Genomic DNA, 26,767 nt, shown 5'->3' with positions numbered 1-26,767 from the left:
TTATTTATTTCATACCAGGCTTTTTAGATGCATTGATCTTTTTAGCTTTCACATGCACCCTACAAAGTCAGTATAATTCAAACCATTTTGCAGGTGAAAAAAAAGCAGCTTGGAAATTCAGTGACCCTCCCTGCCTTGGTCTGGTAGCCGACACTGCAGGCCAGATTCACGTGCACTGACTGTGTCCAGGCCCGAGTCTCGCTCTGACCTCTGTGGCCCGTGCTGCCCTCACTCCGGCGCTTGTTTGGGGTTTGAATGGTGACTCCTCGTGACACGGCTGTTGCTGTGAGGCTGGACACTTGCACCCATTTGCAGCAGCTGTGCGGTTTGTTTGCTTTGGGGTTCATCTCCTCATGCCTACCTTTACCCATCTTTCCAATCGAGGGACGAGATGGAATAAAACAGGAACTGAGACACGGTAATTTCCCTCCTTCAGCCTCTGCAAACAGAGGGGAAGTGCAGCAGGGCCGTCTCCTGCTGTTGGGGGCTGCCCGTAGGCTCTGTCCGCACTTCTGACGTCTGCAGGCCAGGCACACATGGCTCGGCTGGCCAGGTTAGCTTCCTCAGTTAATTCCTCCTTTTCCTCCCCACTGGGGTGGCTTGTGGCCATGGAGATGGGCATTTCTTGGGTCACATTCCCTTTTCTCCCGCCTTTGGGTAACTTTTAGCCAGTTTTCCCTCAAGTCTATGGGTCCATATCTTTTTTGGGGGGACAGGATCTCACTCTGTCACCTAGACTGGAGTGCAACGCTGCCATCTCAGCTCGCTGCAGCCTGCACCTCCCAGGCTCAAGCGATCCTCCCACCTCAGCTTCCCAAGTAGTTGGGACTACAGGTAGGCGTCACCATGCCCGGCTAATCTTTTAATTTCTTGTAGAGATGGGGTCTCTCTACATTGCCCAGGCTGGTCTCGAACTCCTGGGCTCAAGCCATCCACCCATCTCAGCCTCCCAAAGTTCTGGGATTACAAGCGTGAGCCTCCACACCCAGCCCATGGGTCCATTTCCGACTCTGCCCCACATTCAATCTCTGTCTATAAACTCTGGATTGATGTGATTATTCCCCATATTCCAGCTACACTCCTTATCAGTTAGTCCAGGCAGCTGGCCAGCTGCATCTGCTGCCCTCTGAGAAATGAAGCGGTTACTGGAACGCCACGCCACTTAGCAGGGTCAGGCTCGGGCCCCCAGGCAGCTCTCTCATCTCCAGCTGTGTGTGGGTGATGCTCAGGCCACTTCTCCTGGTTCCTTATCCATTGCTCGCCACTTTCTGTCAATAGGACTACTCCCTGCTATATATAGAATCTACCTTTTCAAACCAGACCTATTTTCTATTGCCCTGTTAGGTCCACAAGGCTTGCTCCAGGCTCAGCTGGGAATGAGGTGTGAGGATCATTCGAGAGCAGGGCCGGGCAATGACCAGTGTCACCCAGTGAGATCACTTCATCCTCTCCAGGCCCCAGGACAGTGGTGTCAAATCGGGTACAAGTCTCCCTGGGTCCAGAAAGGCTTGCCAAGAAGTACTCTGCTCAGAATAATTTGAGGATCAATTTCTAGGTCCTCACATTTGATGTGCACTTCTCTCAAAACTGGCTGGAGACAGTTGTCACAGCCTCATCCAGCTGAATCGTACTCTGATGGCTCACCCCAGGTCGCACAAAGCTCCTGGGTGCCGCACAAAGGGGTGATTGTGATTGGAAATACTGGCTTCTAGTGAGACTTTCAATGATGGATCGGCCTCCCTGGCTTCCCATCCTTCGCATCTTATGCGTATTTCTATTAAGGATGAGGCTGGCTGGTGTTGGGATATTTTGCATTTAGGATCGATTAGAGATGCCGATTATTTTAATTGTAACTGGAAATTTTCCCGGGACTATAAAATATTCACAATATACTAGATAAGACCCATGGATAAAAATTTTAAGTGATATATTTGAGATTCTGTGTACATTTTAAGGTAGGTAACCCTTTTAACCTGCTGGGATTACAGGTGTGAGCCACGGCACCCAGCCCAGAATCTGCATTTAAAAAAAAAATCCCCAGGGTCCAAGTACAGCTGCATCTTAGAAAATAAGAAATTTAGGCCCGGTGTGGTGGCTCAAGCCTGTAATCTCAGCATTTTGGGAGGCCGGGGTGGGCAGATTACCTGAGGTCAGGAGTTCAAGACCAGCCTGGTCAACATGGTGAAACCCCATCTCTACTAAAAACACAAAAAAATTTGCCGGCCATGGTAGTGGGCACCCTTAATCCCAGCTACTCAGGAGGCTGAGGCAGGAGAATCACTTGAACCTGGGAGGTGGAGGTTGCAGTGAGCCAAGATCATGTCACTGCACTCCAGCCTGGGTGACCAAGAATGAAACTCCATCTCAAAAAAAAAAAAAAAAAAAAGAGAAGAAATGTTTTAAAAATGTAAATCCCCATGGGATTTTATGACACAAATTTTGAGAACTGCCAGTCCTTTGTGGCTTTGAGCTGTATTTCTAAGGACTCTCTAGGTCTCAGTTTCCCCGTGGGTAAATGAGGATTCTAATAATTACCCCAGGCTGTATATAAAGCACTTGGCCACAGTAGGGACCCAGGAAACAAGGGCTATTATTAATGAACTCAGGGCTCTGTGCCAGCTGCCCAGATGGCCCCTGGCTGGCAGCTCACAGACACCCCTACTTGCCAAGAAAGGCAAACAAAGCCCTCTCCTGTCACAAGCATGAGACGAGGGGACCTCTGGCTGCCCGGCCCCGGCGGGGTAGCCTCCGCAGGTCTGGGCTACCCGCCTCACCCTGCACCGAGATTGGGGCCGCCACAGCCAGCTCTCTGCAGATACCAGACCTCAGCTGCAGCCTTCCACCCGACATCAGAGCGCGTGGCCCCATCTCTGCCCTCAACCATCAATCACATTTCTTAGTAACATAGAAAGTGAAAACCCAAACAATTCCTTTGTAAGATTTTTCATAAAAGGATTCATTTTTAAAAAATAAAATTAGAAGAAACCTGAGTTTGTCAGAAATACAATAAAGGGATACTTTTACAAAGACAGTAACTCAGGAGTTTAATTTTCAGGGCACTCTGTTTGAGAGCACCTCTTTGATAGAAACATTCACTAAGACAAACTAATTTTTAAAATTATCCTGTGCCCTGGTGTTAGCCTGAGACAAAGAGGCAGCCAGGTTCTTTTTCACCATCTTCTCAGAAATCATTAATCAAAAGCCATTCCTGAGTCTGGCAGACTCTGCACTTTTCCTGTACAAAGGCTGACATTTATTTTCTACCAACTTAACACTGATTGACAGAGCCACAAAGAAACATATAGGTGTCTGGATCATATCTAACTGAGTCAAGAGTTTGAAAGCACCATCCACTGGACTCTGCCCCAGGCGCTCCACCTGGGCTCAGGAGGACTCTGCACAGGAATATCTGTCCAGCAAGTACCTTCAAGGTCTCCTGAAAGGTCGGGTCCACCGTGTTCCTTTGGACTCCAGTCTTGCGCTTTCCCTGGGAGGATCTGTCGGGCAACAGGTAGGTCTTCACATACCTAGGGGCCAAACACAGCGGGGACAGAGTGAGAACTCAGGGAAAGGGGTGGATAAAGAGTTTGGGGGCAGCAGAACCCACATGCCAGCGTTTTCTTTACCAGGCTTCTTGCTGGAATTTTTGAGTTGATAGAAACGACTTAATAGCCTAATAGTGAGCAATGTTAGCGCTGGGTGGGCAGCTTCTGATTCACGCAGTCTATAGTCAAATGCTAGCTACATAACCCTCTGGAATATTCCTGGGAGTGTGAAGCTCGTCCTGCCTTCCTCAGGCCCTACTCCATTTGGCGAAGACCACGGAACCAGAGATTCTCTCGCCTGCCTGGATGTCAAGGCCATGAGCCGGATTCCCGTCCCTTCTGCCACCCACCACCTGCAAAAGAAAAAAAAAGTGGAAGTGGAAAGCATATGCCTCGCACTGTGCTGTTTCCTTGTAGGGGCCTCAAAGACTCTGCTCCTACCAACCTCTGAGAAGTGGGATTCTGCTGAGTCTAGAGGTCGCAGCATGACAGATGGCTTCATCCGCACTCACCCAGCCCCTGAAATCCAGGCGGAGAGGAAGACATGTCCTGTCCTGTTCTAGGCTGGCCCCTCCATACAGGCCCCTACACTGCCCTTCAAGGCTCCTCTGGCAGCCCCAGTGATGGCAATGACCCCCCCCCCGCCCCACCAGCAGCAGCGCAAGCCCCCTCTCCACAGGCTAGAAACAGGCCCCACTTTCCAAAGTAAAAAATCACAGCGAGCCTCCCTCTATCTGTGCCCTTCTTTAGCCCCAGTCTTGGGCCTCTTCTTCCCCTTAGGTTAAGCTTTTTGTAAAAATACTCGAAATTGGACAGGAGGCTGGGCGCGGAAGCTCACACCTATAATCCCAGCACTTTGGGAGGCTGAGGTGGGTGGATCACCTGAGGTCAGGAGTTCAAGACCAGCCTGGCCAACATGGTGAAACCTGGTCTCTACTAAAAATAGAAAAATTAGCCAGGCTTGGTGGCAGACACCTGTAATCCCAGCTACTCAGGAGGCTGAGGCAGGAGAATTGCTTGTACCTGGGAGATAGAGGTTGTAGTGAGCCAAGATCACGCCACTGCACTCCAGCCTGGGCAATAAAGTGAAATTCCATCTCAAAACAAAACAAAACAAAAAACCCAAAAACAGGCCAGGCACCGTGGCTCAGGGAGGATTCCATAAGCCAGGGATTTGAGACCAGCCTGGGCAACACATAGGGAGAAGTCATCTCCACAAAAAATTTAAAAGTCATCTGGGTGTGGTGGTGTGCACATGTAGTCCCAGCTACTCGACGCCTGAAGTTGGAGGATCACCTGAGCCCAGGAGGTCAAGGCTGAAATAAGCCATGATGACGTCACTGCATTCCAGCCTAGACGGCAAAGCAAGACTTTGTCTCAAAAAAATCAAACCAAAACAAAATTCCCTCAAAACTCCATCTCTAATTCTTCAGTTCATTTACTCTTAAGTTATTGAGCATTACACATTCATGCAATCTCATATATGTAAAACAGAATATATAAAATATACCTATATGGTTGGAAGCATTATAATAAAGTGCACACCCATGTACCCGCCCCCCAGCTTAGGAAACACAACATAACCAGTGACTTCCCTATCATAATCCTGCCCGTAACCAGGTAATAACCATATTGGATTTTATATTTATCACCCCCTTGGTTTTCTTTATGGTTTCACCATTTTCATGTGTCTCCTTAAACAATGTACTGCTTAGTTTTCCCTGTTTTTGAACTTTTATATAAATGGGATCATTCTGTATACATTCTTCTGTAATTTGCTTTTTTTCACTCAATATTACGTTTGAGATTCATCTATGTTGCTGTAACTGCCGCTCATTCATCTCTAAGCCTACATATCATTCCATTGAATGAATACACAAGTCATTTATCCTGTTGATGAACATTTGTCTTATGTCCTAGTTTTTCGCTCTGCTCATGGTGCACATGTGCAAGCATTTCTCTTGGCATATAACCAGGAATGATAGGGTATATGCCCCTTCAACTCTTCTAGATGATGCCAAATTACCAATTCAATCTCTTTAACAGATATAGGGTTAATCAGGTTTTCTATTTCATTTCATGTCAGTTTTGGCAATTTGTGTCTCTTGAGAATGTGTCGATTTCAGCCAGGTGTGGTGTCTCATGCCTGTAATCCCAGCATTTTGGGAGGCCAAGGCAGGAGGATTGCATGAGCCCAGGAGTTTGAGACCAGCTTGGGCAACATAGTGGGACCTCATCACTACTAAAAAAATTTTTTAATTGGCTGGGCATGGTGGTATGCACTTGTGATCCCAGCTACTCAGGAGGCTGAGGCAGTAGGACCAGTTGAGCTCAGGAGTTTGAGACCAGCCTGGGCAACATAATGAGACCTCGTTTCTAAAAAAAAAAAAAAAAAAAAAAAAAAAAAAAAAAAAAAAAAAAAAGAAAAAGAAAAAAAGGTGTTCATCTCATCTAAGTTGTTAAATTTATTAGCACAAAGTTTTACATAATATCCCCTTATTATACTTTTTTTTTCTTTTTTTTTTTTTTTTTTTCTTTTTCAGACAGAGTCTCACTTGGTTGCCCAGGCTGGAGTACAGTGGCACAATCTCAGCTCACTGCAACCTCCACCTCCCGGGCTGAGGTGATTCTCCCGCCTCAGCCTCCCGAGTAGCTGGGACTACAGGCATGTGCCACCACGTCTGGCTAATTTTTATTTTTTATTATTATTTAATGAGAGGGAGTCTCACTCTGTCACCCAGGCTGGAGTGCAGTGGCATGATCTCGGCTCACTGCAACCTCTGCCTCCTGGGTTCAAACAATTCTCCTGCCTCAGCCTCCTGTGTAGCTGGGATTACAGGCACATGCCACCATGCCTGGCTAATTTTCTCTGTATTTTTAGTAGAGACGGGGTTTTACCATGTTGGCCAGGCTTGTCTTGAACTCCTGACCCGCAGGTGATCCACCCACCTCGGCTTCCCTAAGTGCTGGGATTGCAGCCATGAGCCCCCAGCCTGGCCCCCTTATTATACTTGAATGTCTGCAAGTGCTGTCATGTTGTCTCTTCTTTCATTCCTATACTGGTATTTGAGTATTCTCTATTTTTTTTTTTTTTTTTTGAGGCGGAGTTTTGCTCTTGTTGCCCAGGCTGGAGTGCAATGGCGTGACCTCAGCTCACTGCAATGTCTCCCTCCCTGGTTCAAGGGATTCTCCTGCCTCAGCCTCCCTAGTAGCTGGGATTACAGGTGCCCGCCACCACACCTGGCTAATTTTTGTATTTTTAGTAGAGATGGGGTTTCACCATGTTGGCCAGGCTGGTCTCAAACTCCTGACCTCAGGTGATTCACCCGCCTTGGCCTCCCAGAGTGCTGGGATTATAGCTGTGAGCCACAGCACTCAGCCTTTTTCTAGCATTTTAAGGTGGAGGTTTAAATAATTCATTTTAAGTCTTTTTTCTTTTAAATATAAGCACTGCTTTAACTGCATTCCTCAAATTTTGAAATTTAAAAGTCAGGAACTACTTTTGGGACAAAGACTATTCCAGTTTTCCTGAGGTAGATGGTACAGGAAGAGTAATAATAAAAGCTAAGACTAGAACAATAGGAGAGATTCTGTTATGAAGGAACCATAAGTGCTATAGAAATGTGTACTTAATTTGTCTGGTACTAAAGAGCTACTGAAAATTACAGAGCAGAAGAGAGTTTGATTAAATCAACAATTGATTTCTTTTCCCATCATCACTCTTTAGCTGGTAATTATAACAGTACGCCAGAATTTCCCCACGTAAGAAAAAAGAAAGGCATTATATATAGAAAATCAATTCCGATTTTAATGTGAACAGATCTAAGTGTGAAAAAAAAAAACAAAACGATTAGAAGAAACCAGAGAACGTATTTAAACCCTTGGGTGCCATAGGAATTCTTCTACAGACACAAAAAGCAGAGCGTTTAAAGGAAAAGCTTGATACATTTGATATTAAACTTTCTACAAGAAAAGTCATAATAAACAAGTTAGAAAACAAGTTACAGCTAGGATAAAATATGTGCAATATATATAACTAATAAATACTTTTTAAACCTACTTAAATTAGTTTAACAAAAAATCTCTGGTAAATAAATAAAACGATAAACAATCCAATAGAAAAACGGGAGGCCAGGTGCAGTGGCTCATGGCTGTAATCCCAGAGCTCTGGGAGGCTGAGGTGTGAGGATGGCTTGAGCCCAGGAGTTTGAGACCAGCCTTGGCAACAGAACAAAACCCTGTCTCTACAAAAATAAGTTAAAAAATCTAGCTGGAAAAAAAAAGTTACAGATTTAGCCTCCTACAACACAGCTGAGACTACAGGCATGTGCCTCCCAGCTACTCAGGAGGCTGAGGCAGGGAGACCGCTTGAGCCTGCAGTGAACTGTGATCGTGCCATTGCACTCCACCCCTGTAGTCCCAGCTACTCAGGAGGCTGAAGTGAGAGGATTCCTTGAGCCTAGGACTTTGAGGCTGCAGTGAACTATAGTGCCGCCACTGCACTCCAAGCTGGGTGACAAAGCAAGACCCTATCTCTTAAAAAAAAACCTAATTTTAATTAATTAAATTTTTAAAAAGAAAAATGGGCAAAAGATATGAATAGAAAACTCACAAAAGAATAAGCCTGGCCGGGCACAGTGGTTCATGCCTGTAATCCCAGCACTCTGGGAGGCCAAGGCGGGTGGATCACTTCAGGTCAGGAGTTCAAGACCAGCCTGGCCAACACGGGGAAACCCCGTCTCTACTGAAAATACAAAAATTAGCCAGGTGTGGTGGCGGGCACCTGTAATCCCAGCTATTCAGGAGGCTGAGGCAGGAGAATTGCTTGAACCCAGGAGGTTGCAGTGAGCTGACATCGTGCCACTATACTCCAGCCTGGGCAACAGAGCAAGGCTCCGTCTCAAAAAAAATAAAATAAACCTAAGTGGCAAATGCATATATAAAAAGTGGCTCACAAGGCTGGGCTCGCACCTGTAATCTCAGCATTTTGGGAGGCTGAGGTGGGAGAATTGCTTGAGTCCGAGAGTTCAAGATCAGGTTGAACAACACAGTGAGAACCTGTCTCTATTTTTTTTTTTTTTTTTAAACAAGTTGCTCATCTTTGTTAGTAATAAGGGAAATGCACATTAAAATAATGGTGCTGGCCGGGTGTGGTGGCTCCCGCCTGTAATCCCAGCACTTTGGGAGGCCAAGGTGGGTGGATCACGAGGTCAGGAATTCGAGACCAGCCTGCCAATATGGTGAAACCCCGTCTCTACTAAAAATACAAAAATTAGCTGAGTGTGGTGGTGCGTGCCTGTAGTCCTAGATGCTCGGGAGACTGAGGCAGGAGAATCGCTTGAACCCGGGAGGCGGAGGTTGCAGTGAGCCGAGATTGCGCCACTGCACTCCAGTCTGGGTGACAGAGCAAGACTCCGCCTCAAAATAATATAATTATTATTATAATTATAATAATGGTGCTACACCTTTTCATATCTGTCAGTGAGAATAACATTTTAAATCTCTTTATGAATTGTGTGAGTCAAGATTTTAATTTTGTATTTCCTGCGTGGAAAGCCAAATTTTCCAACATCATTTATTGAAGTCTCCTTTTCCCCACTGATCTGTAATAGTTCCTCAACTGAATGTTTATGTCCACCCCACTCACAAATTCATAGTTGAAGCCTGACCTACAATGTGATGGTATTAGGAGGTAGGGTCTCTGGGAAGTGATTAGGTCATGAGGGTGCAGCCCTCATGAACAAGATTAGTGCCCTCATAAAAGAGGCCCAAGAGAGCTGCCTTGTCCCTTCTACCATGTGGGGACACAAGAAAACAGTCATCTAAGAACCAGAAAGGGGGCCCTCACTAGATACCAAATCTACCAGCACCGTGAGCTTCAACTTCCCAGCCTCCAGAACTGTAAGATGTGTATTTGTCTTGTTTATAAGCCACCTGGTCTATGGTATTCTGTCACAGCAGCCGAAATGGACTAAGACGCTCCTTGATCATGTAAGTTTTCATATACGCTATAAGGTCTGTATCTGGACTTTTGATTCTACTCTCCTGACTTGTTCTATCCTTGTATCAATAACACATTGTTTGCATTGCTACAGCTTTATAATAATTCTTGAAGTGAGCCTTTTCATTTTTTTTTTTTTAATAATTGTCTTGGTTATTCTTAGACTTTTACTTTTTCATATACATTTTGGAATCAATAAGTCTTATGTCAAACTTAAAAATACAACTTACGGATTGCACTTTTTCTTCTTTTCTTCTCCATAGGCAAGGTTCTTACAGGCCTTGATGCGTATTTCTAAAGAATGGGTTTTGAAGCAATAACGAATGGCAAATTCTATTTCTCCAGTGACATTAGCATTGTCAAAATTGCCCATCTCTGTACAGGTGCTATCAATGCTAATTAAGCTTCCCTGAAATCAAGAATAACAGATATAATAAGTTACTTCAGTTAATCCATTTTTTTGATGTTCTGGTTTCAAGACAGCACATAAATAAAAACTCATAGAGCATGTATCCTGACTCACATTAAGTTAATAATGCACCAGCTTGTACTTTGCCAAAATAAGTTGCCACATGTTCTATCTCAAGGAGATAGAGAATCCTCAGAAGGCCCTCTCTTGCCTAGATACAGTTTTTGCCTAGCAATAAAGGTTACACAATCTCATTCTTTAACACAAATTGCTTGGGGCGAAATGGACTAGCTCCTATGCAATTCTGCAAGATCACTCCCAGGAGGCCAAGATAATATCCGTGGCAGGACAGCTATGCGGAAAGCGGCACAGTCTGGGGCTAAGTGGCTGCGACTGGGAATCAGATAGACCTGGACTCAAATGCTGGTGCTGCCACTCACTAGCTGTGGCAAAGTCTAACTGGAAAAAACCATACTGATCTCATAGGGCTATGGTGAGGAATAAATAGAATAAAGCAAGTAAAGTGTATACCCAATGGTAACAGTAAATTGTATTTAAATTTTTCTGGTTACCTAAAATGAAAAATAAAACTATCATCACAATCTAGGGTACTCCAAGCTTATACGATGTAGATAAGGAGAGGATAATGAGTGCTATTAATTGGCACAAAATTCCTGGGCCTAAAAGATACAATAAGCCAACTTATCACTATTAAATGTGCTTAAATACTTACCAACATTTGCATGCACCAATCTCTGTGCTGCCTTTATAGGAAGAGAAGCCTAACTGATTTCTACTTCAAATTCCCAACTAGCTCCTCCACACTATAAAACATCCTGAAAAGAAACTAAGAAACAAGCCTGGGAGTGCCGCGTGTGGTGGCTCACGCCTGTAATCCCAGTGCTTCGGGAGGCCAAGGCAGGCGGATCACAAGGTCAGGAGATCGAGACCATCCTGGCTAACAAGGTGAAACCCCTTCTCTACTAAAAATACAAAAAAAAAAAAAAAAAAAAATTAGCCAGGCGTGGTGGCGTCCCAGCTGTAGTCCCAGCTACTTGGGAGGCTGAGGCAGGAGAATGGCATGAACCCAGGAGGCAGAGCTTGCAGTGAGTGGAGAGCACCCCACTGCACTCCAGTCTGGGCAACTGAGCAAGACTCCGCCTCAAAAAAAAAAAAAGAAAAGAAAGAAAGAAAAAAAGAAACAAGCCTGGGGGCAGAAAGTCAGAACCACGAGGGAAAGAGGAAATCGAAACAAAACCAACAACTGAGACCAGGCACGGTGGCTCACCCTTGTAATCCTGCACTTTAGGATGCCAAGGCGGGTGGATTGCTGGAGGTCAGCAGTTCAAGACCAGCCTGGCCAACATGGTAAAACCCCGTCTCTACTAAAATACAAAAATTAGCCAGGCAGGTGGCACGTTCCTGTAATCCCAGCTACTTGGGAGGCTGAGGCATAAGAATTGCTTTAACCTGGGAGGCGGAGGTTGCAGTGAACTGAGATTGCACCACTGCACTCCAGCCTGGGTGACAGAGTGAGGCCCCATCTCAAAACAAACAAACAAACAAACAAAAAACAATACCAACAAGTCATCAGACAGGCTGGAACCTGAACTGATGAATGCCAAGAACAAAACAAGCTTCACCACATCCAGTCACTGGCTCTGAAAAATCTCACCTGCCAACACCATTCCACTGTTAAAATGGAAAACAATGTAAAATTTTTACACATTCAAAAAGGCACAGGCCGGGCACGGTGGCTCATGCCTGTAATCCCAGCACTTTGGGAGGCAGAGGCAGGCAGATCACTTGAAGTCAGGAGTTTGAGACCAGCCTGGCCAACATGGTAAAACCCCCTCTCTACCAAAAAAAAAAAAAAAGCATGGACTGGTGCGCCAGCATGAGTGAGTGAAGTATGAGAAGTGAAGATAGAAGAGAATGGACAGAGGAGCTTGGCAAAAGGTGTGAGCAGCCTGAGAGAAGAACCAGGTGGATGAACGGAGAGGCTAATGAATAATACAGCATTTGTCAGGGGACTCAGCTTCAGGCTACGTCAGACTAAATGGTGTTACACACCACACACTTTCAAGACATTTCAGAGCTGCCAAGACCACCAGGATGCGAGGGGCCAAGATGCTGAGGAGAAGCACATGGAAGTAAGCCTGACATCCAGAGCTGCCTTTCACTTCAAGGCACAGGTCTCTGTGTAAGCAACACAGGACTTTTGATTCTATTCTACTGACCTGCTTGACTCTCCTTGCATCAGGAACACATTGAATTACTACAGCTGCACGTCCAAGGGCTGGACGGCCAAGATGTCAATCGAAATGAAATGGCAAAGAGACTCAGAAGCTGAGCAGAGTTTTCAGCAGTCTAACGGGACTAGGGGGCAAAATCAGCATTCAAGGCTACGAAGTCATGGGCACCCTGAGGAGCTAAGGTCCCAGAGACAGGGCAAATCCACGAGTACCCAGATGCTGCCTTTTCCTCAAGGTGTTTGCTGAACTGGAAGCTGTGGCTGAGGGGCCGAGAAGCTTAAGAATATTTCCAGCTGGCTGGACGCAGTGGCTCATGCCTGTAATCCCAGCACTTTGGGAGGCTGAGGTGGGCAGATCATGCGGTCAGGAGGTCAGCAGATCTAGACTATCCTGGCTAACACAGTGAAACCCCATCTCTACTAAAAATAAAAAAATTAGCCAGGCATGGTAGCACAACCTGTAGTCCCAGCTACTCAGGAGGCTGAGGCAGGAGAATCGCTTGAATCCAGGAGGCGTAGGTTGCAGTGAGCCAAGATCGCACCACTGCACTCCAGCTTGAGTGACAGAGCGAGACTCCATCTCAAAAAAAAAAAAAAGAATGCTTCCAGCAGTTTCATCTTACTAGGGAGGAAAAAACTGGCCTTCAGGCTTATCACAGGGAAGGGGCTTGGTAAATATCCAGACCTTCAGCTGGGATCCTCCAAAGACTTCCTTACTAGGAGGAAGAGTCACCTGGAAATGGACCTATCTTCATCAATGGAAACCCAGTTTTGAATCAGCTCAGCCCCAGACTAGATAAAGATTCTTTGCCTCCACTCTAACTGTGTGTTAAAAGCAAAAGTAAATTCTCTATGAAGCATAATAAAAGTGCAAAAATAATTGCAGTTTTTGCATTGTTGGAATTTGCCATTTGATATTGGAATACATTCTTAAATAAATGTGGTTATGTTATACATCATTTTAATGGGCATTTCTCACTTTATTTTTTTTTTTTTTTGCTAATAATGGATTATTTGCTATTTATTTTAGACTATGGAAATGATGTTGACAAAAAGCAAATTTGAGCAGTTTTCTTATTCGAGTTCAAAATGGGTCATAAAGCAGCAGAGACAATCCGCAACATCCACAATGCATTTGGCCCAGCAAAACATACAGTGCAGTGGGGGTTCAAGAAATTTTGCAAAGGCGATGAGAACCTTGAAGATAAGGAGTGTAGTGGCGCGCATTGGAAGATGACAACAACCAGTTGAGAGCAATCATCGAAGCTGCTCCTACAACTACACAAAAAGTTGCTGAATAACTCAATGCTGACCATTCTATAATTGTTCGGCATTGGAAGCAAATTGGAAAGGTGAAAAAGCTCGATAAGTGGGTGCCTCATGAGCTGAGTGAAAGGCAAAAAAATCATCATTTTGAAGGGTTGTCTTCTCTTATTCTACACAACAACGAACCATTTCTCAATCCGGTTGTGATGTGTGACAAAAAGTGGATTTTATACGACAACCAGCAATGACCAGCTTAGTGGTTGGACTGAGAAGAAACTCCAAAGCACTTCCCAAAGCCAAACTTGCACCAAAGAAAAGTCCTGGTTACTGTTTGGTGGTCTGCTGTCAGACTGATCCACTACAGTTTTCTGAATCCCAGCGAAACCATTACATCTGAGAAGTATGCTCAACAAATCAATGAGATGCACCAAAAATTGAAACGCCTGCAGCCAGCATTGATCAACAGAAGGGGCCTAATTCTTCTCCATGACAACGCCCTACTGCATGTCACACAACCAACACTTCAAAAGTTGAACAAGGCCAGGCGTGGTGGCTCAAGCCTGTAGTCCCAGCACTTTGGGAGGCCAAGGCAGGCAGATCACCTGAGGTCAGGAGTTCGAGACCAGCTGGCCAACATGGTGAAACCCTGTCTCTACTAAAAATACAAAAATTAGCTGAGTGCAGTGGTGCACACCTGTAATCCCAGCTACTTGGGAGGCTGAGGCAGGAGAATCACTTGAACCCAGGAGGCGGAAGTTGCAGTGAGCTGAGATAGCACCACTGCACTCCAACCTGGGCAACAGAGCGAGACTCCATCTCAAAGCAAAAAACAAAAACAAAAGTTGAACAAATCAGGCTACAAAGTTTTGCCTCATCCGCCATATTCACCTGACCTCTCGCCAACAGACTACCACTTCTTCAAGCATCATGAGAACTTTGTGCAGGGAAAACACAACCAGAAGGATGCAGAAAATGCTTTCCAAGAGTTCATCGAACCCCGAAGCACAGATTTTTATGGTACAGGAATAAACAAACTCATTTCTCTTTGGCAAAAATGTGTTGATTGTAATGGATCCTACTTTTATTAATAAAGATGTGTTTGAGCCAAGTTATAATTATATAAAATTCATGGTCCAACCACAATTACTTTTCTAGCAACCTAATATTTTTGAATCTCAAATTATCCCAGTTTTTCATACTCAATGTCCAGCATTCAGTAAAAAATTGCCATGCATACCAGGGATAAAAATTAAGCTAGTGTCCCAGTTTCCTTAGGACTAAGGAATTTCCTGGGATGCAAGACTTGAACTGCTAAAACCAGGCGAGTCCTGAGTAAACTGGGATGGTTGGTCATCCTAAGTCTAAGATCCAAGAGTAAGTGACAAAAACAAAGAGGAAAAAATGCACAATAAAAATAGACTCATGGGTGATCCTGATACTGGCACTGAAAGATATAAACTTTAAAATAACTGTAACTAATATGGTCAAGAAAATATATGACAAGAATATATTTCTCCAGAGAACCAGAATATAAAGAATCAAATAGAAATTTCTCCAGAGGACTAGAATTTCTAATAATAAATCAAATAGAAATTAAGGCCTTGGCTGGGCATGGTGGCTCATGCCTGCAATCCCAGCACTTTGGGAGGCCGAGGCAGGTAGATCATCTGAGGTCAGGAGTTTGAGACCAGCCTGGCCAACACGGTGAAACCTGAATCTACTAAAAATACAAAAATTAGCCAGGTGTGATGGCACACACCTATAATCCCAGCTACTCAGGAGGATGAGGCAGGAGAATTGCTTGAACCCAGGAGGCAGAGGTTGCAGTGAGCCGAGATCACACTACTGCCCTCCAGCCTGGGTGACAGAGTGAGACTTCAACTCAAAAAAAAAAAAAAAAAAAAAAAAAAGTTAAGTTGCCTAAAAAGTAAGGCAATTGAAATGAAGAACTCCACAAATCAAATTAACATAAGATCAGACTTAGCTGAAGGGAGGATTGGTAAACTGGAAGATGGGTCAATGGAAAATATTTGGAGTGAAGCACAGAGGAAAAAAAATGAATGAAAAATAAAGAGTATAAGAGACATACAGGGCCAAATACCATGGTTCATGCCTGTAACCCCAGTGCTTTGGGAGACCAAGGTGGGAGGATTGCTTGAGGCCAGGAGTTCATGACCAGTCTGCACAACATAGTGAGTGGGTGCTCCTGCTAAGCCCAAGAGTTCTGGGATGCAGTGAGCTAGCACTGTGACACTGCATTCCAGCCTGCGCAATAGAATGAGACCCCCATCTCAGAAAGATGGGAGAGAAAGAGACAGAGAGAGAGAGAGAGGGAGAGAGACATACAGGACATAATGAAAAAGTATATGTTTGGACTCTCATATAGAGAAAAATGGGGCAGAAGGTATATTTGAAGAGATAATGGTTAAGAATTTCTAAAGACTAACAAGAGACAATAAACCACAGATTTAAGAGGAAAAATATTTTTAAAAAAACTATACATAGGTACATCATAATAACATTGCTTAAAATCAAAGACAAAGAGAAAACTTAACGGTAGAGAAAAAAAGGATCCATTACCTATGATGGAATCAACAGTAAGATTTAACCATTTTACTGCCCACCAGAAATGATAGAAGCCAGACTTGTTTAATCCAAAAAGAATGATGAAAAGAAGGGGGTAGAGACAGTAACACAGAGCAGGAGAAAAAAGTAGTTACAATAAACTAGAACAGGTTACATACTACAAAAAAAGTCAATGACTGGATTTTTAAAAACATCTGACTGTGCTATTTAGATGAGACACAGCTGAAATATGAATGTACAGAAGGGTACAAGAGAAGGGGCCTTCTTTTGCAGGGAGCCAGACAGGGAGGGCTGTGTGAGTGGGAGAGGAAAGGTGGGAATACCAAGGGCAGACAACTAATAAAAGCTTAGCTGAGGGGCTAGGCACGGTGGCTCACACCTGTAATCCCAGCACTTTGGGAGGCCAAGGCGGGTGGATCGCTACAGGTCAAGAGTTTGAGACCAGCCTGGCCAATATGGCGAAACCCTGTCTCCACTAAAAATACAAAAATTAGCTGGGCATGGTGGCGCACACCTGTCATCCCAGCTACTTGGTAGGCTGAGGTGGGAGAATTGCTTGAACCCGGGAGGCGGAGGTTGCAGTGAGCTGAGATCGCACCACTGTACTCCAGCCTGGGCAGCTGAGTGAGACTCTATCTCAAAACAAAACAAAACAAAATAAAAAGATTAGCTGAGGTGGGGAGAGAAAAGTGGTAGCTGGAGGGGAATGGAAGGTTGAGTGAAGGTGTTTCATTACAGGAGACTTGAATGTGTTTAAGGGTCCAGGTAAGTAGAGGCTGAATGCATAAGAGAGAGGAAGGACAAGTAATAGAATAAGGAACAGAGAAGGCAGGGGAGGGCAGGATCCCAAGTATTACTGCAGGCATCAGCTTCTTCTATTGCGGGTGGGGAAAGGAGAGTCACTTGGGTGCAAATGCAGTTGGTTAATTTTGCTATCAGGAGGATTGGGAAATTTCAAACTGATTCTTTTCTTTCTTGGTAGAGTAAAAAGGGAGATTTGAGAGTGAGGAGGAAGAGCAGGTTTGAAAAGACTGGAGGAGGTGTGAAATGTTCGTTGTGGAGAACAAAAAAACTGTGTTAATCAGGCAAAGACATCAGGATTGCTGGGCAGTGCTGGGCACAGTTGGACTTGGGAACACAACAGGGCAGACCTAATCTCCAGCATGCAGGCGTGAGTGTCCTGGGGTTAGGGCTGCCCTGCCATGCGCCTTGCTCCTTGGGTGTGCAGCTGTTGGTGTGCAGGTAGTAAGAAAGTGCACAGCTGAGCTTGTCCAGGTTGGCACCCAGAATTATAAAGCATCCAGGAAGCACTGTCATTACTCATTATTTTATAAGTAGATAAACAAAGGTCAAAGCAGGTTGAGTCATGCCCCAAATTGCATCACACATCAGAAGCAGACCTGGAAGTGGACCTGGGCTCCTAAATCTCTGGGCCATAATGTATGCTCATGTCTCTGAGTAGTTCAACCGCTGTGTCTGCTGAGCAGGGATGGGGAGGATACACCCTCATAATGAAAGGAGAGCAGAGCGCGTTCATCCATCAAGTGCATTCCTTCCCAGATGACTCATGGCTCCACCACCATCGCCCTGGCAGGGCTCCTGGTTCTGCTTTCTCTGGAGCCAGAACATAGCCTTTGAGCAGGTTACAAGCTGAATGCAGCAGATGGAGTCAACCAAAAGATTCTGGCCCAGAAGAGCAACCCAAAACTCAGCCTGACTTTTATTAAAGCCATTGGCACAGTCTGGGTTTGAAAGAAAGTCAATCTGGGTAACGGCAAAGGAAAAACTCAAGGCAGGCAGGGAGCCTTCTGCCAGTGACTTTCTCTGAAGGTCACAAATTTATCTCCTGTAACTGCAAGCTAAGTTTCACGCCCTTTTATTTCACGAGGGCAGAAAACTCAGAGTCAACTGAAGCCACAGCTAAATTAAAAATAATAAATCCTGATAAGAACACACTGAGAACATTTTTGCAAAGTGGTTAAGATGGTGAGTGATGAGGCCACACAGCAGCCTTCCAGTGCCTGGCCCTGACACTTAGAGGCTGTGCGATCTTGAGCAATTATCTTACCCTCCAGAGCCTCAGTTTCCTCTGTAAAATGGGGATCTATTTCATAGGGTCATGGTGAGGTTCAATTAGTTAACACACGGAAAAAGACTTAGAACCATGCCTATGCATGGTAAGCTTAGTGATTATCAGCCTTTTAAAAATGCCACAAAATGTGGATGCCCTTTGTAAGCTGAGCAAATCATTTGATTTTTCGTTTCCTTTTTTTTTTTTTTACCATGAAATGTATAACAAAAGAGTACATATAACGTATAGGATTAAACAATTATAAAATTAACATCCACATCCCCACTCTCAGCTTAAGAAAAATAACATTGCCAGGACTTCAGAAGCGCCCCAGAACTCCTCCTCCCTTATCAAATCCCCTCTCATTCCTGCCTCCAGGAAACACTATTTCAAATTGTCTGTTAATCATCCTTGATTTTCTTGACGTTTTTACTTTTTTTTTTTTTTTTTTTTGAGAGAGAGTCTCGCTCTTGTCGCCCAGGCTGGAGTACAATGGCACAATCTCGGCTCACTGCAAGCTCTACTTCCCAGGTTCAAGCAATTCTCCTGCCTCAGCCTCCCAAGTAGGTGGGATTACAGGCACCTGCCACCACGCCTGGCTAATGTTTGTATTTTCAGTAGAATGGGGTTTCACCATGTTGGTCAGGCTGGTCTCAAACTCCTGACCTCAGGTGATCCCCCCACCTTGGCTTCCCAAAATGCTGGGATTACAGGCATGAGCTACTGCATCCAGCTGATGATTTTATTATATATGAATATATCCCCCAAACAATCTACTATTTAGTTTTACCTGATTTTGAAATTTATACAGTTAGAATAATACTGTGTGCACATTCTCCATAATTTAACTTTCTCTTGGGTTCACACCATTCTCCTGCCTCAGCCTCTCGAGTAGCTGGGATTACAGGCGCCTGCCACAACGCCCGGCTAATTTTTTGTATTTTTAGTAGAGACATGGTTTCGCTATGTTGGCCAGGATGGTCTCGATCTCCTGACCTTGTGATCCACTCGCCTCGGCCTCCCAAAGTGCTGGGATCACAGGCGTGAGCCACCACGCCTGGCCGTTGTTGACAGTTTTTCAAAATTAAAACAATTATAAACAATGCTATCTGGGACACCTATGTATGCACATTTTGGCCAACATTCATGATAAGTTTTAAAGAGTAGTTCCTGTGACTGAAGTTCTTCAACTAAAGAGAACATGTAAAGGCTTTTGACATCTATTGCTAATTGCCCTCTAAAAAAGTTGTAACAATTTCTGCTCACCCCGCAGTTTGTAATAACGCCTGCTACCCTACACCTTACCAATACTGAGCTTTATTATTTTTAAAATTTACTAAAGTGGTCCCAAAATAGCAGCTTGCTTTAATTTTGCACTGATTTGCCTATTTGGGAGGTTAAACGATTTTCCCTATTTGTTGTCTAGATCTGGTTTTATACTTCCGTAATAAGTGGAATTTTAATAAGCTGGGTTGTTTTTTGTTTTTACTCCAATCCTTGTTTCTCAGATAATGTAAGTATTTCTCAGAAGGGAAGGCAACACCTTTAGCAAGAAGCAATCATCAGTGGTTTGTTTTGTGGGAGTTCAGTTTCCTCAAATAAATGCTGCTTCAGCCTAAAGGGAACAGGTTACGATTAAATGCATAATAATATGATTATAAATTTTAAGGGCACAAATCAGAGAAAACTTTAGAAAAATGGGTGAGAATAGAGAGCCCTACTGAATTTGCACTATGATTTAGTTAGGCATAGTTAATAATTATAAAATTAATATCATCCGTGTGTGTGTATGCATAAAATCTGATTAATACTCAAAGTTAATGAGTATATGGGGAATTGCATAATCTCATATGCCACTGATGGGGCTGTTAAAAACAATTTTTTGTTTTCCAACAAAAAGTCCCTAAGCAGCAAAGGGACTAAGATGGATTTGCTCACCCCACCTCTCCCTAGGCTAGCATCCTGGCTCCCTGCTTCTGCGTGTGGACTGGCCCCGAGTGAGTGAAGCTGAACCAGGCAGCATGGGTCAGAAAACTGCTCAGTGTAAGAGTACAAAAGGCCTGTGGGATAGTATGAAAAGCCTGGACTCCCCGGTATGGACTCCCCAGGCCCCTGGTTTGAATCAGAGTTCTACAGTCATCTCAGGACCTCAGCAAGTCGCTTTGACCTCTGTGAACCTCAGGTTCCTCGTTTGTGAAATGGGATAACAGCACCTTCCACAACAAGATCTTTGTGAGAATGACTGAGCTGTGAAGCACCTGCCTTGGGCTTTCAATAAACAGTAACTATGATTAGGATTAACCCAATCACTCAACAAACATTTATTGAGGCCATTTAAGTGTTGGACACAGCTCTTGGGAATTAGAGTCTAGTGGGTAGGTGACACAGACAATATCCAACAGATGAGCCAACTCTATAGCATGTCGGGGGTGGTGAGGACATGGATTAACATAGAGCAGGTGGGGAGAGCGGGGCAGGGGGAGCTCCGTGAGAAGGTGGCTTGGAACAAAGTCTTAAAGGAAGGGACTGCATGACTTGTGATGTCTGGAGAGGGAAGGGTACAGAAATGCCTGGAGGTGCGATGTGTCTGGGGGTCCCAGAACCAGTGAGTGGCCTTGCAGCTGAGTGGAATGAGCGATGGGGTGGGTGAGAGCTGGTGAGGTCAGGGCAGAGTGGCGGGCAGGTCACACAGGATCCCACAGACCGTCAGTGGGTGGATCCAAGCCCACGTACTTGGTTATGTGTTGGTTTCTAGGGTTGCAAGGATGTGATTCTGGCCCATGAAGGAGCTTAGAGTCCAATCTAGCGGGACCCTGGGCAGATCAGTGGAAACTGGCTCACTAGCTCTCTATGAAGGCACAGTCTCATCCCAACCCCTCCACCCGTTATAAGTGTTTATTTAGAAACAGAATGCTTGTTTTTTGGTACTATAGCATTTAGACAAAAAGTTTTTAGCAAGGCAATTTTACTTTTTGCAGAAAGGGTGTTCTTTTTGTTTTGTTTTGTTTTGAGATGGAGTCTCGCTCTGACCCCCAGGCTGGAGTGCAGTGGCGCAATCTCGGCTCACTGCAAGCTCCGCCTCCCGGGTTCACGCCATTCTCCTGTCTCAGCCTCCCAAGTAGCTGGGACTACAGGTGCCCGCCATCACGCCCGGCTAATTTTTTTGTATTTTTAGTAGAGATGGGGTTTCACCGTGTTAGCCAGGATGGTCTCGATCTCCTGACCTCGTGATCTGCCCGCCTAGGCCTCCCAAAGTGCTGGGATTACAGGCGTGAGCCACCGCGCCCGGCCGAAAGGGTGCTTCTTGCAGATGGAACAATGGCGAGAGCACACCTGAACAATGGAGGGAAGCAATTTTTATCCTTTACGCAGCTTGGCCTTGCTACGGTGTCTTGTTTCCACTGGCTGGAGCCAGACTTTACAATTTAAATTAAAACCTGACTGGCTAAAACTTAAAACTTTTTAAAATAGGTATAGGCAGCCGGGCACGGTGGCTTACGCCTGTCATCCCAGCACTTTGGGAGGCCGAGGAGGGCAGATCACGAGGTCAGGAGACCGAGACCACCCTGGCTAACACAGTGAAACTCCGTCCCTACTGAAAATACAAAAAAATTAGCCGGGTGTGGTGGTGAGCGCCTGTGGTCCCAGTTGCTAGGGAGGCTGAGGCAGGAGAATGGCATGAACCAGGGAGGCGGAGCTTGCAGTGAGCTGAGGTCGGGCCACTGCACTGGAGCCTGGGCGACAGAGCGAGACTCCGTCTCAAAAAATAAAAAATAAAAAAAGTATAGGCAATAGAGAATAAAGGAAATGAGAAAGTTGCTTGTGAAAGGACTTAGAAAAGTAATAATATTTCCAAATCAGGAAGGGGCATAGGCTGCGAGCTGTATGTGCCTGTGAGCATATTCAGCACAAATATCTTCGTTAAAGTACAAGAACGCAGAACGTACTTATTTCTCTATATCTAACAGCTACATAGGATAGGGCTTAACAAAGAGTTATTAGCACAAAGCAAGGAGGCTTGAAGGAAGTTAGTCTTTAAAAGAAATTATTATTTTTAACATTATTATTATTACCAGAAGGGAAACTGAAGAGGAAACTTTTTACTTTCTACAATTCCCTCCTTTTGATTTTATAGTGTTTTTTTCCCCTTTTTAAACTTTTTAAACATGTTTTGGCTTAGCTGTTTTGCTTGAGTTTTTAAAAGAAATAGTTTTTTTGGTTGATGAAATGCCAGGGTAAAAAGGATAGCCAACTGAACTACAGCATAAGTACTGCTTTAATTATTTGGCAGAGTGTCTAGTAAAGGTTTTTTACATTACTAACATACGTTCACTCGGGGATGAATAAGGGTGGACTGATGGGTTAGCTCTTGGAAGTGCCTGATGTTACTGCATCCTATTAAGTCTTTAAGGTACGCCAAATTTTTCCTTCGTCATTGGAGACACGAGGTAAAACTGGTCTTGGAAGATGGAGGCTGGATGCCCCTTGAGGGCTGACCTGCAGGGTACTGCACTTTAGGAAACAGCAGAGAGAGTCTGGCATAGTTTACTATCCTAGGCTGTGGGATTTTGAAAAGGACCTACTATGCAGTCCACGTCTTGTCGATTAGAGGACTATCCGAGTGGAAAGGGGACAACCTGGGCCTCTGGCCTACTGTGCGCACAAGCGTAACAGTCGCTTTTATTTAGAGTGCAGATGGAATATTTAATCCATTTTAGCCAGGCATTTATATTTTGATACCTTGTCTTCACTGCTATTGTTTGCCTTAGGTTTTTCACTTTTACTATGGAGACTTCGGTCTTGTCCTTGTGCTTGGGAGGAGTGACTGATGGAGTGGTTGAAGGAGATTGACAGCTAGAAGGAGTAATTCTTTTGGTGAAATGGATATATGGATTTAAGGACTGACAAAGACCTATGGAAGCAGTCTATTTTAAACCTTAGTGTTGTACAGGACATTAGACTAAGCAGAACATAGAGATTTTGTTTCAGAAGGACAAGAGTCTGATTTTTACTAATACAGCTACTATTCTCTGGATTACTAGTATTCTTACAGGAACTTACTATGTCTTCCTAATTTGAGGAAGTCCAAGAGGGACAGAGATATTTTTCTGAAGTAGTAAGCTGTTTTCGGTTATGTAAATCTTTATAAGGCGTAATTAAACAGGGATTAAAAGTAATAACTTGAGGTTAGTTAGATTTAGTTATGTTGGCCAGGCGCGGTGGCTCACGCCTGTAATCCCAGCACTTTGGAAGGCCGAGGCGGGTGGATCACGAGGTCAGGAGATCAAACTCATCCTGGCTAACACAGTGAAACCCCGTCTCTACTAAAAATACAAAAAATTAGCCAGGCGTGGTGGCGGGCACCTGTAGTCCCAGCTACTTGGAAGGCTGAGGCAGGAGAATGGCGTGAACCCGGGAGGCAGAACTTGCAGTGAGCTGAGATTGCACCCCTGCACTCCAGCCTGGGCCACTGAGCGAGACACCGTCTCAACAGCAACAACAACAACAAAAATTAGTTATAAGATGGGAAGTAAAGGGAGGAAAAGAAAAAGAGAGATAACTTTGGAACAATGGCCCATGATTCTGAAGGTGATGTTGCTTTTTTGACTTGGGTATGATGTGTCTATCCTTTTTTTGCTGTGCAAAGGCAGTCTTGGTGGTTAGCAGCACAAGGTAGGGTCCTTCCTAGGCTGGCTTGCGTTTTTTTTTTATTTTTATTTTTTGATGAGGACGTGGTCCCCAGGCTGGTGCTGGTGTGCTGGAAATTCTAGGGGTAGTACCTGTGCTAAAAGACTTTTAGCTTTTTTTTTTGTTTTTTTTGAGATGGAGTTTTGTTCTGTGGCCCAGGCTGGAGTACAGTAGTGTGATCTCGGCTCAAGATGCCCGCCACCACGCCCGGCTAATTTTTTGTATTTTTAGTAGAGACGTGGTTTCACTATGTTGGCCAGGATGGTCTCGATCTCCTGACCTCGTGACCTGCCCGCCTCAGCCTCCCAAAGTGCCGGGATTACAGGCGTGAGCCACCACACCCGACCCGAATATCTTTTTTACTACTGGAGGTTTGTGTGATGTTTAATCTCCCCCCTAATGGGGACTTTTCACCTCTTTTTAACCTTTAAGACATCCCGACTAAGGAATACTTCACTGCCCCCACCCCGACCTGCCCCTCGGCGGCTTTTCTTTCTTCAGTCCTAAGGAATGCTTTACCACCCCTGCAGTTTCTCTTACCTTGGTATGTCCTAATCAAGGAATGCTTTACCGCCCCGCAGCTTTTCTTTCCTTAGTCCTGACCACCAAGGAAATATTTTACCAGCTCCTCTGGTATTTCCTTCCTTGTCTTATGCATGAGGTTACCTGGTCCACGTGGTATGTGAGGACCCTTTACTCCAGGTTACTGGCTGCTTTCTTTCCGCGTTGCTGAGAGTCCAGGTTTATTCGTCACATGGGGTGGGTCTCGATTCCTTACCCCAAAGGCCACCGCAACGAGGCAGTGGGGCACCTCCTCATGAGAGAGGACTAGAGACCATCCCTGGAGGAGTGTATCCCCCTACGGGCCACCATTTTGTTATAAGTAAAATGTTTATTTAGAAACAGAATGCTTGTTCCTTAGTACTATAAGGAAAAATTAGCATTTCGACAAAAAGTTTTTTTTAGCAGGGCAATTTTACTTTCTGCAGAAAGGGTGCTCCTCACAGATGGAACAATGACGACAGCACACCTGAACAATGGAGGGAAGCAATTTTTATCCTTTACGCAGCTTGTCCCGGCTACTGTGTTTTGTCTCCATTGGCTGGAGCCAGACCTTACAATCTAAAACTTGACTGGCTAATAATTTAAAACTTTTTAAAATAGGTATAGGCAATAGAGAACAAAAGAAAAGAGGAAGTTGCTTGCAAAAGGACTTAGAAAAGTAGTATTTCCAAATAAGGAAGGGGCATAGGCTGCAAGCTGGAACGTGCCTTTGAGCACGTTCAGCACAAATATCTTGGTTAAAGTATAAGGACATAGAATGTACTTATTCCTTTGTATCTAACAGCTACACAGGATAGGGCTTAACAAAGAGTTATTAGCACAAAGCAAGGAGGCTTGAACAAAGTTAGTCTTTAAAATAAATTATTATTTTTAACATTTATTATTATCCTTTAACAAAAAAAGGAAACTTTAAAAAAAAAAATGTTGGCCGGGTGCGGTAGGTTACACCTGTAATCCCAGCACTTTGGGAGGCCAAGGCGGGCGGATCAGGCGGTCAGGAGATCAAGACCATCCTGGCTAACACGGTGAAACCCTGTTTCTACTAAAAATACAAAAAATTAGCCAGGCGTGGTGGCGGGTGCCTGTAGTCCCAGCTACTCGGGAGGCTGAGGCAGGAGAACGGCGTGAACCAGAGAGGCAGAGCTTGCAGTGAGCCGAGATGGCGCCACTGCACTCCAGCCTAGGTGACAGAGCAAGACTCCGTCTCAAAAAAAAAAAAAAAAAAAAGTAAGTAAAGTACACTTGGAAAGGGGCTAAGCAAGCAGCTTGAAAGATCCAAGTATCCACATGTTGAAATGTAATTGCCAATGTGATAGTATGAAGAGGTGGGGCCTCTGGGAACTGAATAAGTCATGAGGGTGGGGCTCTAGTGAATGGGATTCAGGCCTTTATAAAAGAGGCTGCACACAGCACTGGACCCTCTTGCCCTTCCATCCTTTTCGCCATGTGAGGAAGACACTTAGACGGAGCCATCTATGAGGAACAGACCACCAGACACCAGTCCTGTCCATGCCTTGAGATCCTGAACTTCCCAGTGTCTAGGACCATGCAAAATAAATTTCTATTGTTTATAAATTACCCAGCCTGTGATATTTTGTTATAGCAACATGGATGGACTAACACAAGTGTTAATTGAAGCATTATGGCCCCTCATCCAAGAATCCATCTATTATACCATGCATCACAATTCTAGGCAAAAAGTAAACACTCAATGTTGTTTGTTTGTTTTTTGAGACAGAGTCTCACTCTAATGCCCAGGCTGGAGTGCAGTGGTGTGATCTTGGTTCACTGCAAGCCCCACCTCCCGGGTTCACTCCATCCTCCTGCCTCAGCCTCCTGAGTAGCTGGGACTACAAGCGCCTGCCATCACGCCCAACTAATTTTTTGTGTTTTATTTAGTTATATTTTTTAGTAGAGACGAGGCTTCACCATGTTAGCCAGGATGGTCTCGATCTCCTGACCTCGTGATCCACCCGCCTCGGCCTCCCAAAGTGCTGGGATTACAGGCATGAGCCACCACGCCCAGCCTTAATGTTTTTTAATAAACAAATGAATGAACGAATGAATTAAAATGCCTACCTATACACAGAGAATACATTTAAAACATCACAAAGCAATCTTGAAAAAGAAGAACCAAATTGGAAGACTTATAATATCCAACTTCAAGACTTACTACAAAGATACAGTACTCAGGATAGTGTGGTCTTGGCAAAAAGGACAGACGAAGAGTTCACTGGAGCAGAACAGAGAGTCCATAAGGAGATCCACACTTATGTGGACATTTGATTTCCAACCAAGATGCCAAAGTCACTGGAGGATGTAATAGTCTTTTTTTTTTTTTTTTTAACAAATGGTACTAGGTTGACTAAATATCCATACAGAA

The 26,767-nt window shown here is 44.6% G+C and overlaps 1 protein-coding gene across 23 annotated transcripts in view; it reads right to left on the bottom strand.

The window, feature by feature from the left end:
* The window catches only part of SYTL3 (synaptotagmin like 3), a 117,834-nt gene that overhangs the window by 10,057 nt on the left and 81,010 nt on the right, over positions 1-26,767 (bottom strand). For all 23 annotated transcript variants that reach the window (XM_054490262.2, XM_054490266.2, XM_054490269.2 and 20 more), the window contains 2 exons: positions 9,777-9,955; positions 3,425-3,527 (listed from right to left, as the gene is read on the bottom strand). In XM_054490262.2, the coding sequence (XP_054346237.2) occupies positions 3,425-3,527; positions 9,777-9,955 (282 nt within the window). The remainder of the gene's footprint in view (positions 1-3,424; positions 3,528-9,776; positions 9,956-26,767) is intronic.

The sequence above is a fragment of the Pongo pygmaeus genome, chromosome 5 (genome assembly GCF_028885625.2).
Source record: "Pongo pygmaeus isolate AG05252 chromosome 5, NHGRI_mPonPyg2-v2.0_pri, whole genome shotgun sequence".
Lineage (NCBI taxonomy): Eukaryota > Metazoa > Chordata > Mammalia > Primates > Hominidae > Pongo > Pongo pygmaeus.
Note: the sequence above shows the minus strand (reverse complement) of the source record. Positions and strands in the feature narration are given on the sequence as shown.